Raw genomic sequence first — 15,130 nt, 5'->3', positions numbered from 1 at the left:
CCCTCTTCTCTCTCAAACGAAAACCGGCTAAATGGGTTCCGCCTCTGGCGGCGACCGCTCCCATCGCATTTAAGGCGAAGCGACGGAGGAAAGCGGGGGGAAAAAGCGCGCGCTCCCTTCATTACTGTGCTGCTTCATCAGACGGTACTATAAATCGGTTAGTTCTAGCTCTCACTCTCTCATTAATGAAATTAGGGTATGTTCTTCAACTGTCAACCACGCCTATGCGGCTGAAATCACCTCAATTACTCCTCACCTCCTCATAACTGTCCTCATAACTCTCAACCACCCAATGGCTGCTGATGACTTGATTTGCATGGTGTCTTTAGGCGAGAATGCCATATTTATGAAGCTAATGTCGACAACAAGCTTTTATGAACTGAAATATGGTGTGGCTGAAAGATTGAAAGTACCTGAAGAATCTTTTTCCCTGATATATAAATCTGAGAGGCACCCCAACCTGAGTTTTTCGGTTGAGAACGAAGCTGACCTGAAGTGCATGTTGGAGCACAATCGAAATATTGGTTGTACGGAGATTCATATGCAGGCTGCTGTTAATGTAGAGTGTTCCACGTCAGGGAAGAATCAGAAAGATATTAGGGAAATGTAAGTAATTAGTAAACTCTTTATAACATTGTGCTTAGTGTGATGTAAACACCGTTATCTTTTGGTCAACTTTCAATGACCCCTCTGGGCTTTAAATCCCCTGAATGTAACCGTATAACCGTCGTCATAAATTTGAACCCCCAACGGGTTCCAAAGAGTTGATGAGCATGGTGCCGTCAGGCGATAATGCTATATTCTGCATGATTTTAAGTGCACGTTGGAACGCAAGTAAATAACTAGAATTGTTCTGATTAAAATGCAAGATGTTGATGCCAAGTAGTGTCCTACTGAGGAAAAAACAGAAAGTTATTACTGATTTGTAAGTAATAGAATGAACTCTGCTTGAAACTGGTATATGTGGGATGTTGAAATTGTGATTTCAGGTTTCGATGCTACTTTGGGGAAAAATAATTGTCAACGCTGATGGGTACATTTTAACCCTTCAGCTTACAGGTTAATTATCTAAGATATATGTTAACTATTATATGAACATGTTAACTCTCATTGGAACATGTTATACTTTTCTTGAACATGTTAACTTTCGTATTTATGTGTTAACTATGTCCATTGTCTGTTAAATTCCACTGCTCTATGTTAAGTTTTAATCAAAATGGTTAAATTTACACCCAGTTAGTTAACTTTTGGTGTGCTGTGTTAACCATGCATATTGTTAACTTTCATCATAGTGCTGGTAACTTAAGTTATAAGAAGATTATTTGACATAGTGTGCAGGATATCTCACTGTTTGATTAAATTGTGCAACAGGGATGCCTCTTTGAATGCAGATTATAGTTGTCCTCCTCCAGGAAATGCATCCAATTCAGAGAGAATCCAAACTGATTTTCCGTCTGGTGAGGTTGTAATGAGGGCTGATGATATTCTCAATAACACTTCGAGCATTCCTCAATGGTGGCACACAGCATTAACTGAAAAGGGGCAACAATTTGAAACCGTAACTGAATTGAGACTAGCTTTGCAATACTATTCCATCGCCAAAAAATTTGAATATGAATTTGTAAAGAATGAACCCAAACGTATCCGCGTTTGTTGTCGATATAAGGAGACGTATGGATGCCCTTGGATGCTCTTTGCAGCTCCTGTTAAAAATGATAAAAGAATGGAAATCAAAAGGTTTGTGAATGAACACAGTTGCGGACAACATTCTAGCTTGTCAGGGCAATCACGGGCATCTCGCAAGTTCATAGCAGCCCAATTGCGACCGGTATTAAAGGCACGACCTGAAATCCGCCCAATTGATGTGCAAAAGGACTTCCTCACTCGTTTTGGATTGAGACTTGAATACAGTAAGATATGGTGGGCCAAAGAAAGAGCGCAGCAAGATATGTATGGTGATAGCTATGAGGCTTATGATCAATTAAGATGGTAAATATTACAGTTAATTTATAACTTGTGTGCAAATGTTTATCGTAGCCGCTTTAATGTTAATATGTTACCCTTATGTTCCAATGTATTATATTTATTTACATGTCCAGAAGCGGCATTGTTGTACAGGTATGAGCAAATGTTGAAGCAAACGAATCCAGGAAGCTACATTTGCATTGACCAGAATGAAGGAAGGTTCAGAAGACTGTTTATATGTTATGCTGCTTGCATCCAGGGTTTCTTAAATGGCTGTAGACCCCTTTTATTTTTGGATGGGACCTTTTTGAAAGACAGATATAAAGGCATGCTTCTGAGCGCCATAGCCTATGATGGAGACCAAGGGATATTTCCACTTGCGTATTGTATATGTGATCAAGAAAATATTGATAATTGGAGATGGTTCCTACAAGGTCTGTGGTCCATACTGTATGAAAGGTTGGACCCGTACAATCCCCCCCCCACCAATTGGTAATTATTTCTGATGCCGACAAGGGGATTCGAGAAGCCGTGAGAGAATATTTCCCTGAAGCAATTCACTCACGCTGCGTTCTGTATCTAGTTGAAAATTTTAGATCAAAGCTCAAGGATTTGGGAATGAAGGCAAAGGACACACAGGTTTTGGGGAATTTGCTCCAAACTGCTTGCTATAAATACACTATAGCGGAATGGAACGACTACATGAAGGAAATTTATGAGATGGCTCCAGCCACATATGAGATTGGAATTAATTACTCGCCAGAGCATTGGGCAAATGCCTTCTTCCCTGGCATTAGGTATGCATTCAATCATTATGACGTTTTGCGGTTGATGTTAACTGTTATGCATATATGTGAAGTATCCTTTTTATAGGTTAACCTTCGCTGATATATGTTAACTTTAACCAATATATGTTAACTATGATGTTTTTATGTTAGCCTTTAGCAGTATAGGTTAAGTTTTATGGTCACTTGTTAAGAAGATAACATATTATATGCCCATCATACTTTCTAAATGTTGACCTTTGCAGATATGGCCATGTAACCTCTAATGTCGCAGAATCCTTTAACAGCTGGATACGTGAAGCCCGTTTGTTACGTATCCTGCAAATGGTGGAGCATATCCGAAAACAACTTATGACTCGCATGAACAACAGACGGATAATGGCGTGTAAGTGGACAAGCTATCTTTGTCCTAAAGCTGAGAAGATTGTTAGGGAAAATATGGAAAAAGGGCACACTTTAGAGATTAGGCAATCTAGAGATGATATTTTCGAAGTGCAATCACATAGAACCACTCGCGTTGATTTGGAGAATAGAACATGCACTTGCCGAGCTTGGGACGTAACCCGTATTCCTTGTGTCCATGCTTGTGCAGTCATTATTTATATGAAAAGAGATGTATATCAATATTGTGATTGGTTCATGTCCGTAGAAGCGTTTAAGAAGAGCTACGACGAAATATTATATCCCATACCAGACTATGAGAAGCGGAGTGTGCCCAAGGATGAAATCCAGATTTTGCCACCACTTACCACTAAGAGGAGGGGAAGAAATAGAACAAGACGCATAAACAACAGAACCATATACAAACGGCCCGTCAAATGTTCTCGGTGCAAAGTTGAAGGTCACAATAGAGCAACCTGCAATGAGCCCATCCGTGACTAGTGTGTTTCAGCTTCTAACAACAATACTTTTGTATGAGACATATAGATGGTTTTAAAGTTGTACTTAACAACTTTAAAACCATCTATATGTCTCATACAAAAGTATTGTTGTTAGAAGCTGAAACACACTAGTCACGGATGGGCTCATTGCAGGTTGCTCTATTGTGACCTTCAACTTTGCACCGAGAACATTTGACGGGCCGTTTGTATATGGTTCTGTTGTTTATGCGTCTTGTTCTATTTCTTCCCCTCCTCTTAGTGGTAATTGGTGGCAAAATCTGGATTTCATCCTTGGGCACACTCTGCTTCTCATAGTCTGGTATGGGATATAATATTTCGTCGTAGCTCTTCTTAAACGCTTCTACGGACATGAACCAATCACAATATTGATATACGTCTCTTTTCATATAAATAATGACTGCACAAGCATGCACACAAGGAATACGGGTTACGTCCCAAGCTCGGCAAGTGCATGTCCTATTCTCCAAATCAACGCGAGTGGTTCTATGTGATTGCACTTCGAAAATATCATCTCTAGATTGCCTAATCTCTAAAGTATGCCCTTTTTCCATATTTTCCCTAACAATCTTCTCAACTTTAGAACAAAGATAGCTTGTCCACTTACACGCCATTATCCGTCTGTTGTTCATGCGAGTCATAAGTTGTTTTCGGATATGCTCCACCATTTGCAGGATACGTAACAAACGGGCTTCACGTATCCAGCTGTTAAAGGATTCTGCGACATTAGAGGTTACATGGCCATATCTGCAAAGGTCAACATTTAGAAAGTATGATGGGCATATAATATGTTATCTTCTTAACAAGTGACCATAAAACTTAACCTATACTGCTAAAGGCTAACATAAAAACATCATAGTTAACATATATTGGTTAAAGTTAACATATATCAGCGAAGGTTAACCTATAAAAAGGATACTTCACATATATGCATAACAGTTAACATCAACCGCAAAACGTCATAATGATTGAATGCATACCTAATGCCAGGGAAGAAGGCATTTGCCCAATGCTCTGGCGAGTAATTAATTGCAATCTCATATGCGGCTGGAGCCATCTCATAAATTTCCTTCATGTAGTCGTTCCATTCCGCTATAGTGTATTTATAGCAAGCAGTTTGGAGCAAATTCCCCAAAACCTGTGTGTCCTTTGCCTTCATTCCCAAATCCTTGAGCTTTGATCTAAAATTTTCAACTAGATGCAGAACACAGCGTGAGTGAATTGCTTCGGGGAAATATTCTCTCACGGCTTCTCGAATCTCCTTGTCAGCATCAGAAATAATTACCAATTGGTGGGGGGGATTGTACGGGTCCAACCTTTCATACAGTATGGACCACAAGTCTTGTAGAAACCATCTCCAATTATCAACATTTTCTTGATCACATATACAATACGCAAGTGGAAATATCCCTTGGTCTCCGTCATAGGCTATGGCGCTCAGAAGCATGCCTTTATATCCGTCTTTCAAAAAGGTCCCATCTAAAAATAAAAGGGGTCTACAGCCATTTAAGAAACCCTGGATGCAAGCAGCATAACATATAAACAGTCTTCTGAACCTTCCTTCATTCTGGTCAATGCAAATGTAGCTTCCTGGATTCGTTTGCTTCAACATTTGCTCATACCTGTACAACAATGCCGCTTCTGGACATGTAAATAAATATAATACATTGGAACATAAGGGTAACATATTAACATTAAAGCGGCTACGATAAACATTTGCACACAAGTTATAAATTAACTGTAATATTTACCATCTTAATTGATCATAAGCCTCATAGCTATCACCATACATATCTTGCTGCGCTCTTTCTTTGGCCCACCATATCTTACTATATTCAAGTCTCAATCCAAAACGAGTGAGGAAGTCCTTTTGCACATCAATTAGGCGGATTTCAGGTCGTGCCTTTAATACCGGTCGCAATTGGGCTGCTATGAACTTGCGAGATGCCCGTGATTGCCCTGACAAGCTAGAATGTTGTCCGCAACTGTGTTCATTCACAAACCTTTTGATTTCCATTCTTTTATCATTTTTAACAGGAGCTGCATAGAGCATCCAAGGGCATCCATACGTCTCCTTATATCGACAACAAACGCGGATACGTTTGGGTTCATTCTTTACAAATTCATATTCAAATTTTTTGGCGATGGAATAGTATTGCAAAGCTAGTCTCAATTCAGTTACGGTTTCAAATTGTTGCCCCTTTTCAGTTAATGCTGTGTGCCACCATTGAGGAATGCTCGAAGTGTTATTGAGAATATCATCAGCCCTCATTACAACCTCACCAGACGGAAAATCAGTTTGGATTCTCTCTGAATTGGATGCATTTCCTGGAGGAGGACAACTATAATCTGCATTCAAAGAGGCATCCCTGTTGCACAATTTAATCAAACAGTGAGATATCCTGCACACTATGTCAAATAATCTTCTTATAACTTAAGTTACCAGCACTATGATGAAAGTTAACAATATGCATGGTTAACACAGCACACCAAAAGTTAACTAACTGGGTGTAAATTTAACCATTTTGATTAAAACTTAACATAGAGCAGTGGAATTTAACAGACAATGGACATAGTTAACACATAAATACGAAAGTTAACATGTTCAAGAAAAGTATAACATGTTCCAATGAGAGTTAACATGTTCATATAATAGTTAACATATATCTTAGATAATTAACCTGTAAGCTGAAGGGTTAAAATGTACCCATCAACGTTGACAATTATTTTTCCCCAAAGTAGCATCGAAACCTGAAATCACAATTTCAACATCCCACATATACCAGTTTCAAGCAGAGTTCATTCTATTACTTACAAATCAGTAATAACTTTCTGTTTTTTCCTCAGTAGGACACTACTTGGCATCAACATCTTGCATTTTAATCAGAACAATTCTAGTTATTTACTTGCGTTCCAACGTGCACTTAAAATCATGCAGAATATAGCATTATCGCCTGACGGCACCATGCTCATCAACTCTTTGGAACCCGTTGGGGGTTCAAATTTATGACGACGGTTATACGGTTACATTCAGGGGATTTAAAGCCCAGAGGGGTCATTGAAAGTTGACCAAAAGATAACGGTGTTTACATCACACTAAGCACAATGTTATAAAGAGTTTACTAATTACTTACATTTCCCTAATATCTTTCTGATTCTTCCCTGACGTGGAACACTCTACATTAACAGCAGCCTGCATATGAATCTCCGTACAACCAATATTTCGATTGTGCTCCAACATGCACTTCAGGTCAGCTTCGTTCTCAACCGAAAAACTCAGGTTGGGGTGCCTCTCGGATTTATATATCAGGGAAAAAGATTCTTCAGGTACTTTCAATCTTTCATCCACACCATATTTCAGTTCATAAAAGCTTGTTGTCGACATTAGCTTCATAAATATGGCATTCTCGCCTAAAGACACCATGCAAATCAAGTCATCGGCGGCCATTGGGTGGTTGAGAGTTATGAGGACAGTTAGAGGACAGTTATGAGGAGGTGAGGAGTAATTGAGGTGATTTCAGCCGCATAGGCGTGGTTGACAGTTGAAGAACATACCCTAATTTCATTAATGAGAGAGTGAGAGATAGAACTAACCGATTTATAATAAAGGCTGATGAAGCAGCACAGTAATGGAGGGAGCGCGCGCTTTTTCCCCCGCTTTCCTCCGTCGCTTCGCCTTAAATGCGATGGGAGCGGTCGCCGCCAGAGGCGGAACCCATTTAGCCGGTTTTCGTTTGAGAGAGAAGAGGGTAATTTAGGTATGTTGGTCAAAACCCATTTAGCCGGTTTTCGTTTGAGAGAGAAGAGGGTAATTTAGGTATGTTGGTCAAAATACACTCAATACATGTATAGGAATGAGGTTTTAGGGTTGGGCCACATTTTTCACCATTTAATGGGGCGGAATGCTAAGGGAATTAATTGAGGGGGCTGGGCCACAACCGGATCTTTTTTTGGGGGCCTTAAAACATTTTTCCCAAAAAAGAAATTAAAAGTTTTAATAATAGATAGATATACATAGATTAAACTTCCGCGTTCCTTGCCCGATCCCAGTCGCTTCCCCGCGCGCCCAAGCGAAACCCTATCTCTTCTTCCCTCATTTGCCCCCTCTCTCTGCTCCGGACGAAGCGTGCGATGTACGCCGATCGCGTCGCGTCGGGGACGAAGAGATCGATCAGGGATCGCCTCGAGGGCAATCTCGCTCGAGATTTGGGCCGAAACCGAGCCCACAATCTCAAAAGGTGTGATTTTTTTCCCTCGTTGTTTTAGGCTTCTCTGGTTTGAATGATTAATTGGAACCTCCTTGAGATTATTTTTTATTAGTGGCCTTTGGGTTTGCTTATAATTGATGAAAGTCGTGGCTTTGTGATGTTAGAGATGCGTATGTGGTGAATTCTCTTAGTTTGACCTATTATTTGTTCCTCTTTTTTTTTCCCTGTAGAGGAAATTGGTTGCCAATGTTGTTCTTCATTACTGACACTTGAGAGTATCTCCAAGTTTAGAAAGCTTGTATTTTGGAGTCTGAAATTGCTATTTTTAAGAATTTCTTAGTGGAATTCAGTCGAGGATTGGCTGCCTTGTTGCTCTCTGCTTAGGCTACAAAGCACGGGATAAGTTTTCTTAGAAACCTTGTTTGGTTTTTTATTGATAATATTTGTTAGTTTCTCTACGGAAGCAAGGGATGGTATCATGTGGAATTAGAAGAATTTGCACGAGCATTGTTTGGGTTCCTTATTAATGGGAGACTAACCATTAGATTATACCAAGAAAAAAAGGTCGTTATCGCTTTATCTGCTTTTGTTTATCAAGCATACTTGCTCTTGAATTTTACTGTTTGTGTTATTACGTTACATGCATAATTCGTTCTTCCCCCTTATAAAATTGTAAGGACGTCTAAGCTAGCGCTGATATTTCCTATTTATCTTCTAGGTTGTGCTTGCGTGATTTATGGTCATTAGCATTTAGCACCGACGTCTTTAGCAGATGATCTGTATTGATGAACTATAAGTGTGTATGTTTGCTTCTTAGAATTAGAAGTGCGAATCATGTTTAGTTAGTTTCTCACCTGTATTCTGCTAAAGGGTGGGCTTTGTTATGTTGATGCTTTGGTAAGTTATGTGTCGCAGTGTGGCTATGTGTCGGCTGGCTTGTTGTATAGGATTGGAAGTTCCATCTTGTTATGACTAGCTTGACTTTACTGATCATCTACTTTTCTACTTAGTCTTGAGAATAATTGTCAATATTGTGCAAGTAATTCCTAGCTGTTTTTGCTACAAATTCTGTCATTTTTTTTTGTATTTTCAAATGGAAACGGGTTAGTTTTTGTTTAGTGTATAATCTGCTGGGATTTTCTCCAGAATGCTGACTGTGGTTTGGTGAAACTTGTTTCTTAACTGTTTCAAATACAGCACAGTATATATGATCTGGACTTGAGCTCTGATCCAAATGTTGATCCTTACATGACCAGAATCTATACTCATTTTGGTCTAGAGCGCTGAAAAAGTGTCTCGCGAGTTGTCCTCCTGTACATTCTGGCCTTACTGAATTTATTCTTGAGTGGGAAAAAGAATTATGTTCATACATATGGTTAAAGACAAGCTTGGACTTGAATAGTAATTGGATACATTGATTATGTTTGAAGTCTAGGAGGAAAAATATGTTCAAAATTGAAAAGCAATGTATGCCAGTAAAAAATCTTTGTGTTGTGTAGAGAAATAGGAAAGACAAAGATATTATTCCATATAACTCTTATCTCTCTTAAATAGAGATTCGAAGGATGTTACCAAATAGGTATGAGATAAAATCATATCTAATCACATCTCACAATATCTCAATAATATCTTATAATATTCACTAAGGTCCGGCTTGATATTGCTTTTTTGTGGTGCTTCTGCCTATTTTTTTTCAGAAGTAGTTAATAGTAGTGTTTGGCAAAAAAATTTATCCTTATTGAAATTGCTTTTGCTTTTAAAAGGGTGCTTTTAGAAGCAAACGCAAGATGCTTCAAAGAGTAGCTTCTGTTTTTTTAGTTTATATACCATATATTAGCTTTATCTTTTGACAAAGATTTTTAAGCATATTTTTGCCGAGCACCTTAACTGCTTTTGGAAGCCGCTTTTCATATATGATTATCAAACGACCATTTTCAACAGCTTATATAAGTTCCTTCTATAAGCTACTAATTTAAACAACTTATTATAAGCTCTAGTACTACCAAACTGGCCCTAAATCTGCTAATAACAATTTTCCGATAACATCTAATACTCCCTCTTATGCTGGAGCATATATACTATATGTACACAATTTGTTACAAATAAAAACAATAAAACACCTAGTTTCAAGAGCAATGGTAATGTCATCTTTGTCTGAAATACCTGAAGATGTCAGCAATCAGAAACATGTAGACATAACCAGTAGTAACCCTAGGCGGGTAAGTTAGTAGTAACCATAGGTGGGTAAGCCAAAAGAAATTCTAGGAGGGTAAACCAGTAGTAACCCTAGGTGGATAAACTAGTAGATCCCTTAGGTGAGTAGTCTAGTACAAATTCTAGGCGGATAAGCCAATAAAACCCAAGACGGGTTAGGGAGAAGAAACAAGGAAAAACCCTCGACTGATCCGTCATTTGCTCAGCTGCTTAATCTTGATTTCAGGGTCCTTTGACGAGAAAGTCGATAGCATCAAGGCATCTTGCTCAACATAAAATAGCAAATTTTAGAAGATCTAAGACAAAGCATGAATGTTGAAGCAATCGCAATAAGATACCGGAGGTATTGTTCACGGTGGGTAGTACCAATGAATAGTACCAGAGTTATTTTCCCCATAAATCTAGGGTTTTTGAGGTTAGATTTCTTTTGTTGCCAGATTCTTTTTTTATGAAGATTTAGGTATTGATTAAAGTTATCAAAACCGCCAAGGGGAAGCATGGAGGTGGCAAAACCCCTTCGGTAGCCTGAGGCTCTCTAAGATCAAGAAGGCTCTGATATCATGTAGAGAAATAGGAAAGTCAAAGAAATTATTCCATCTAATCCTATTCTCTCTTAAATAGAGATTAAAAGGATATTACAAAATAAGTATGAGATAAAATCATATCTAATCACTTCTCTTGATATCTCAATAATATCTCATAATATCTACTAAATCTACTAATAACAATATTCCAATGATGCCTAAAATGTTGCACTATTATGTAATATTGCATAGGCTTTAATCTCTATGAACCTACATGTTTTGTATTAGTTGGCTATCTATTCAGATATGCTGGATAGTTTAGCATTATTGGCATTTGTATCCATATTCTAAATGGATGGTGTCCAAGCCCATACTTGTAAAAAATAAACAAGATTCAGAATAGATTGCTTGTTTCTGTTTACATCCTTTATTAGAACCGAGATCTCGATAACTTATCATGGGCCTTCAAAATGAGAGTCTATACTCATCTTGGTCTGCAACAGTCAATATGCTGAAAATAAGAATATACTCATCCCTTATCAAAGTGGATTGTTTGTTTCTGCTTGCATCCCTCATCACTTGCATCCCTCATCAGAACTGAGATCTTGATGACTGATCATCGACCATCAGAAAATGAGAATCTATACTCATCTTTTGTAGGGTTTGGAGACATTTGATATTTTTTTTCCATTGCTACTAATTTTTCCTTTTGTTATTCTCCCTCTCCTTGGTCATTTGTACTGATTCATTCTAGTCAGTTTTCGATCAGAATGAACTGAGTAAACAAAATTTTCATGAATGCAAGTGCTTTGGTCATCCCTAAATTTAAGAGCATGTTTGGCAACTTATTTGTCCTTATAAGTAAATGTTTACTTATAAGGTGCCAACGTGGTGTTTAGGTAAGAACAAAATTTTAAAATAAACCCATTTAATTTTTTATTAAAAAAATCGATGCACTCCCATTTTATTTTTCAAAACCGACCCATTTCGTGGCCACGTCAGCAACGTGGCCACGAAATGGGTCGGTTTTTTTAATGACGCTTCTAAATAGTCGGGGTTGCTAACCCCGACTATTTAGCTATGTACAAGCTAAAATAGTCGGGGTTGTCAACCTTGACTAATTTAGGGCCCTGTCTAATAGGTTGGGGTTGACAACCTCGACCATTTCGAAAGCAGTATTTTGAATTTGAAAGCAGTATTTCGAAATGATCGGGGTTCCCAAACCCGATCATATGGCAGAGAGCTCAGCCCAGTCGCCGAATGGAGCTGAAAACGATCGAGGTTAAAAACCCCGACCATTTACCAGAGGAGAATTTTCCTACGACAAAATGATCGGGTTTGGGAACCCCGATCGTTTCGTGTACGTGCACAAAATGGTCGGGGTTCCCAACCCCGACCATTTGGCAGACTCTACTTACACCCACTTTCAGCTGGAAATTCAAACTCCTGCTGTTACATATCAATCCACAATGCAATCACAATCACAATAACACATACCAATCAATAATCTTAAATAAAAATCCATAATCAATCGGATGCATACCATGCAATTCACATACTAATAATCAATACTCAATCGAATACATAATATTTAGTTTCAAACGCAAACATCCTAGCAATACTCAATCAGATACATAATATTCAGTTTCAATCGGATACAACTCCCTTTCCTCTCCCTCTCCCTCTCCCTCTCCCCTCCCTCTCCCTCTCCCCTCCCCTCCCCTCCCTTCCCCCTGACACGTTCACCTTCGATGTGAGCTCGGATGAGTTCCTTGTCCGGTTGTGTGTGAAATTGGGAGTGCATGACATCCTCATCGACTCGAACCGACTGTGAACATCCGGCTTGGGCTTGCTGGGAGCCGTCATCTTCATCATGTGCACTGCTTGAGCCTGCCCCCTTGTGTCCTCGGAACTGTCGACGACCGTACTCAATTGGTCGCTCCTCACGTCCATCACATCTTGCATTGCGCGTCCTTTGAAGAGCGGACCGAATCTTTTTGATCATGCGAATAAACGTGTTCTTCGGCCTTGGCTCGGTAGTCGTTTGGATTACATCATGCGGCATAGTAGAAAGTTCTTCGAGCTCTTGTACCTATAAGATAAAAACCCCAAGAAAATTATTATGATTTGGATGATAATAAAATAAAACTCACAAGATAACTGTATATTTTATTTATACACTTACCAACTCTCTCTCAACTGGGCCTCTTGGTATGTACTCCTTAGGGGCTTTGTTCTCCTGAAATATCCACCGGCGAGGAATCCCCCAATATCACCGCAAATACACACCTAGGTCAGGTGCGTCAGCCCTCTCCATCACCAATTGTTCTTCCCTCCAATCCCACCTCCTGATGTAAGCACCGTGAATATGTTTCTAATCTTGCCGATGTGCACCTTTTCTGGGATTTCTCTCTATTATTTCCACAAGGTTCGGGATATGTTGTTGTAGCCCAAATTGTCGGAGCACACGGTCGGGCACGTGCATCTTGACAATCTCAAAACATATGATCGGGACGCGAGCACACCATACATCTGGCTCTTCTCTACATATATCTGATAGTGACTCAAAAATTAGTTCATATGGTATCCACTTGACCTATAAAAAAGATAAAGTAAAGCGGATTTCAGTAATAAATGATGTAATAATTAATTTTTTTTAGATATTATGATTTAATACATGTTCGTCCTCCATTTGATCGAGCTCGTTCCTATAGAAGTTTTCATGGCCCTTTGGTAAGGTATTCCAAGATCTGGATACATTCCATCTATTTTATATACAATGAGTTAGTACAAATTGAAATAAATATATAAAATTACATGTAATCATATATTTTTCAAAATAACTTAGTAATACCTGTAGCTAACGGAATATGATCATCGAGAACACGTGCCTCCCTCAAATCTGGGCAACCCAAATGCAATCTCCCAAGACCATATCTGTAGCAGAGTGAGACAATCCTTGAATTCTTTGTTTTGAACAAGTTTGGTCATCTCCCTATACATATACGTTAATGTTTGCGTCAAAAGTTGACTTTGTCATGGAATTCATTATATCTTCGGTCGATTACAATAAATTCAAAAAAAGAGATAGCCTTTTTATAAGACTCCTTTTACACAACAAAAAGAAAAATTACAACTCTTGAGAAACAAACGCAGGATCGTTGTTTGGATCGCTGCTTGCGTGGGATCTTTGCCTGTGCCGGGAGCGCTTTGACTCGTGGACCACCAAATCACAGATTCTGATTGAATCGTGAGGGGTTTAATGATTCTGACTTCGTTTATCGAAGTGAGAACTTAAAACGATATCTTATCAAAGTAAGATAGTCGTTCTTCTTGAAATCAAGTCAAAGCTCGAATCTCAAGAGATTGCCGGAAGCTTAAGAACTCTGCTCTGTCTGCTCTGAAGTGCTCAAAATGATCCGCCCCCCTTTTCAAAAATCGACCTCAGGGGGTTATTTATAACCCCTATGAACAGTTAGAGGAAAATGAGCTCGCGAGACAACATTTGCTGTCTCGGGTTCCAAGACAGTAAACACTGTCTCGAAAATCCCAACTGCACAGTGGTTTCTACAATAACTGCCTTCCCACGTTTTAAACTCCGTTATTTTGACAGTTATCTACGTGATTCTCGCCCCACGACGTTTCCCACGTTCTTGAACAGTTGGTGGCCACGTGTCAGTGGTTTATAAAACAGTTTCTGAGCCTTTGAGAACTGTCTCGTGGGCGAGACAGAGAATACTGTCTCGCGGGCGAGACAGAGAATACTGTCTCGCGGGCGAGACAGAGAATGCTGTCTCGCATGGCGATTGAGTAGATCGTGGAGAGGAGTCCATAAAATAGCTTCGGCTCTTGATCTCTTCATCCATTAGTCTATTCAGTTCTTTGTAGAATAGCTAATGCTTCTCCGGCACTGCGTTTATCGCTGAACCATTGTTGAGATTTTGAATCGAGGCTGGTATTTCCATATTGATGCTTGTTTGTCTCTCGAGAGTTCGTCAGGTTATCCTTAAGAATATCAAGAGTAATATTCTCCAGAAACTTCCTGTCGAATGTAGGAAAACAGTTTAGACTCGTGTGACTGTCTCGCGTGCGAGACAGCCCATACTTTTGTTCTTTTGCCTTTTTGAGCTGTATTCGGATATCTCTCAGTATTTTTTGACGCCTACAGATACCCCCTCTAAAGTATTCCAGACTCATTCTTTTATAGAGGAGTCTGGGATACTTTGGATAAGACAGATCTTATCTGCAATCCCTTCAATGCTTGATTGAGTAGATCGTGGAGAGGAGTCCATAAAATAGCTTCGGCTCTTGATCTCTTCATCCATTAGTCTATTCAGTTCTTTGTAGAATAGCTAATGCTTCTCCGGCACTGCGTTTATCGCTGAACCATTGTTGAGATTTTGAATCGAGGCTGGTATTTCCATATTGATGCTTGTTTGTCTCTCGAGAGTTCGTCAGGTTATCCTTAAGAATATCAAGAGTAATATTCTCCAGAAACTTCCTGTCGAATGTAGGAAAACAGTTTAGACTCGTGT

The 15,130-nt window shown here is 39.2% G+C and overlaps 3 protein-coding genes across 3 annotated transcripts in view; 2 read left to right on the top strand and 1 right to left on the bottom strand.

Moving 5' to 3' along the window:
* Nucleotides 293–3,632, top strand: LOC109838531. Its single transcript, XM_020406964.1, has 6 exons — nt 293–606; nt 1,372–1,989; nt 2,103–2,118; nt 2,225–2,424; nt 2,562–2,762; nt 2,996–3,632. The coding sequence occupies exons 1-6, from the start codon at nt 293–295 to the stop codon at nt 3,630–3,632; spliced, it is 1,986 nt and encodes a 661-aa protein (XP_020262553.1).
* LOC109838530 lies at nt 3,760–6,890 on the bottom strand. The gene is made up of 5 exons (XM_020406963.1): nt 6,784–6,890; nt 5,401–6,018; nt 5,272–5,287; nt 4,630–5,165; nt 3,760–4,396 (listed from the first exon to the last, which is right to left on the bottom strand). Exons 1-5 carry the CDS (start codon nt 6,888–6,890, stop codon nt 3,760–3,762), a joined length of 1,914 nt encoding a protein of 637 aa, XP_020262552.1.
* The window catches only part of LOC109837219 (ankyrin repeat and SAM domain-containing protein 6), a 25,119-nt gene continuing 17,659 nt past the window's right edge, over nt 7,671–15,130 (top strand). Inside the window, exon 1 of the mRNA XM_020405370.1 lies at nt 7,671–7,887. Coding sequence (XP_020260959.1) covers nt 7,781–7,887 — 107 coding nt within the window. The 5' untranslated portion in view covers nt 7,671–7,780. The remainder of the gene's footprint in view (nt 7,888–15,130) is intronic.

This window comes from Asparagus officinalis, chromosome 4 (genome assembly GCF_001876935.1).
Source record: "Asparagus officinalis chromosome 4, Aspof.V1, whole genome shotgun sequence".
Classification (NCBI taxonomy): domain Eukaryota; kingdom Viridiplantae; phylum Streptophyta; class Magnoliopsida; order Asparagales; family Asparagaceae; genus Asparagus; species Asparagus officinalis.
The sequence above is the reverse complement of the archived record's forward strand: the minus strand, read 5'-3'. Positions and strand labels throughout refer to the sequence as shown.

Coding starts and splice junctions, on each gene's coding strand:
- LOC109838531 (XM_020406964.1), top strand. CDS start 293: ATGGCTGCTGATGACTTGATTTGCATGGTGTCTTTAGGCGAGAATGCC. Junction 607..1,371: donor CAGAAAGATATTAGGGAAAT/GTAAGTAATTAG, acceptor ATTGTGCAACAG/GGATGCCTCTTTGAATGCAG. Junction 2,763..2,995: donor GCCTTCTTCCCTGGCATTAG/GTATGCATTCAA, acceptor TGACCTTTGCAG/ATATGGCCATGTAACCTCTA.
- LOC109838530 (XM_020406963.1), bottom strand. CDS start 6,890: ATGTTGGAGCACAATCGAAATATTGGTTGTACGGAGATTCATATGCAG. Junction 6,019..6,783: donor CAGAAAGATATTAGGGAAAT/GTAAGTAATTAG, acceptor ATTGTGCAACAG/GGATGCCTCTTTGAATGCAG. Junction 4,397..4,629: donor GCCTTCTTCCCTGGCATTAG/GTATGCATTCAA, acceptor TGACCTTTGCAG/ATATGGCCATGTAACCTCTA.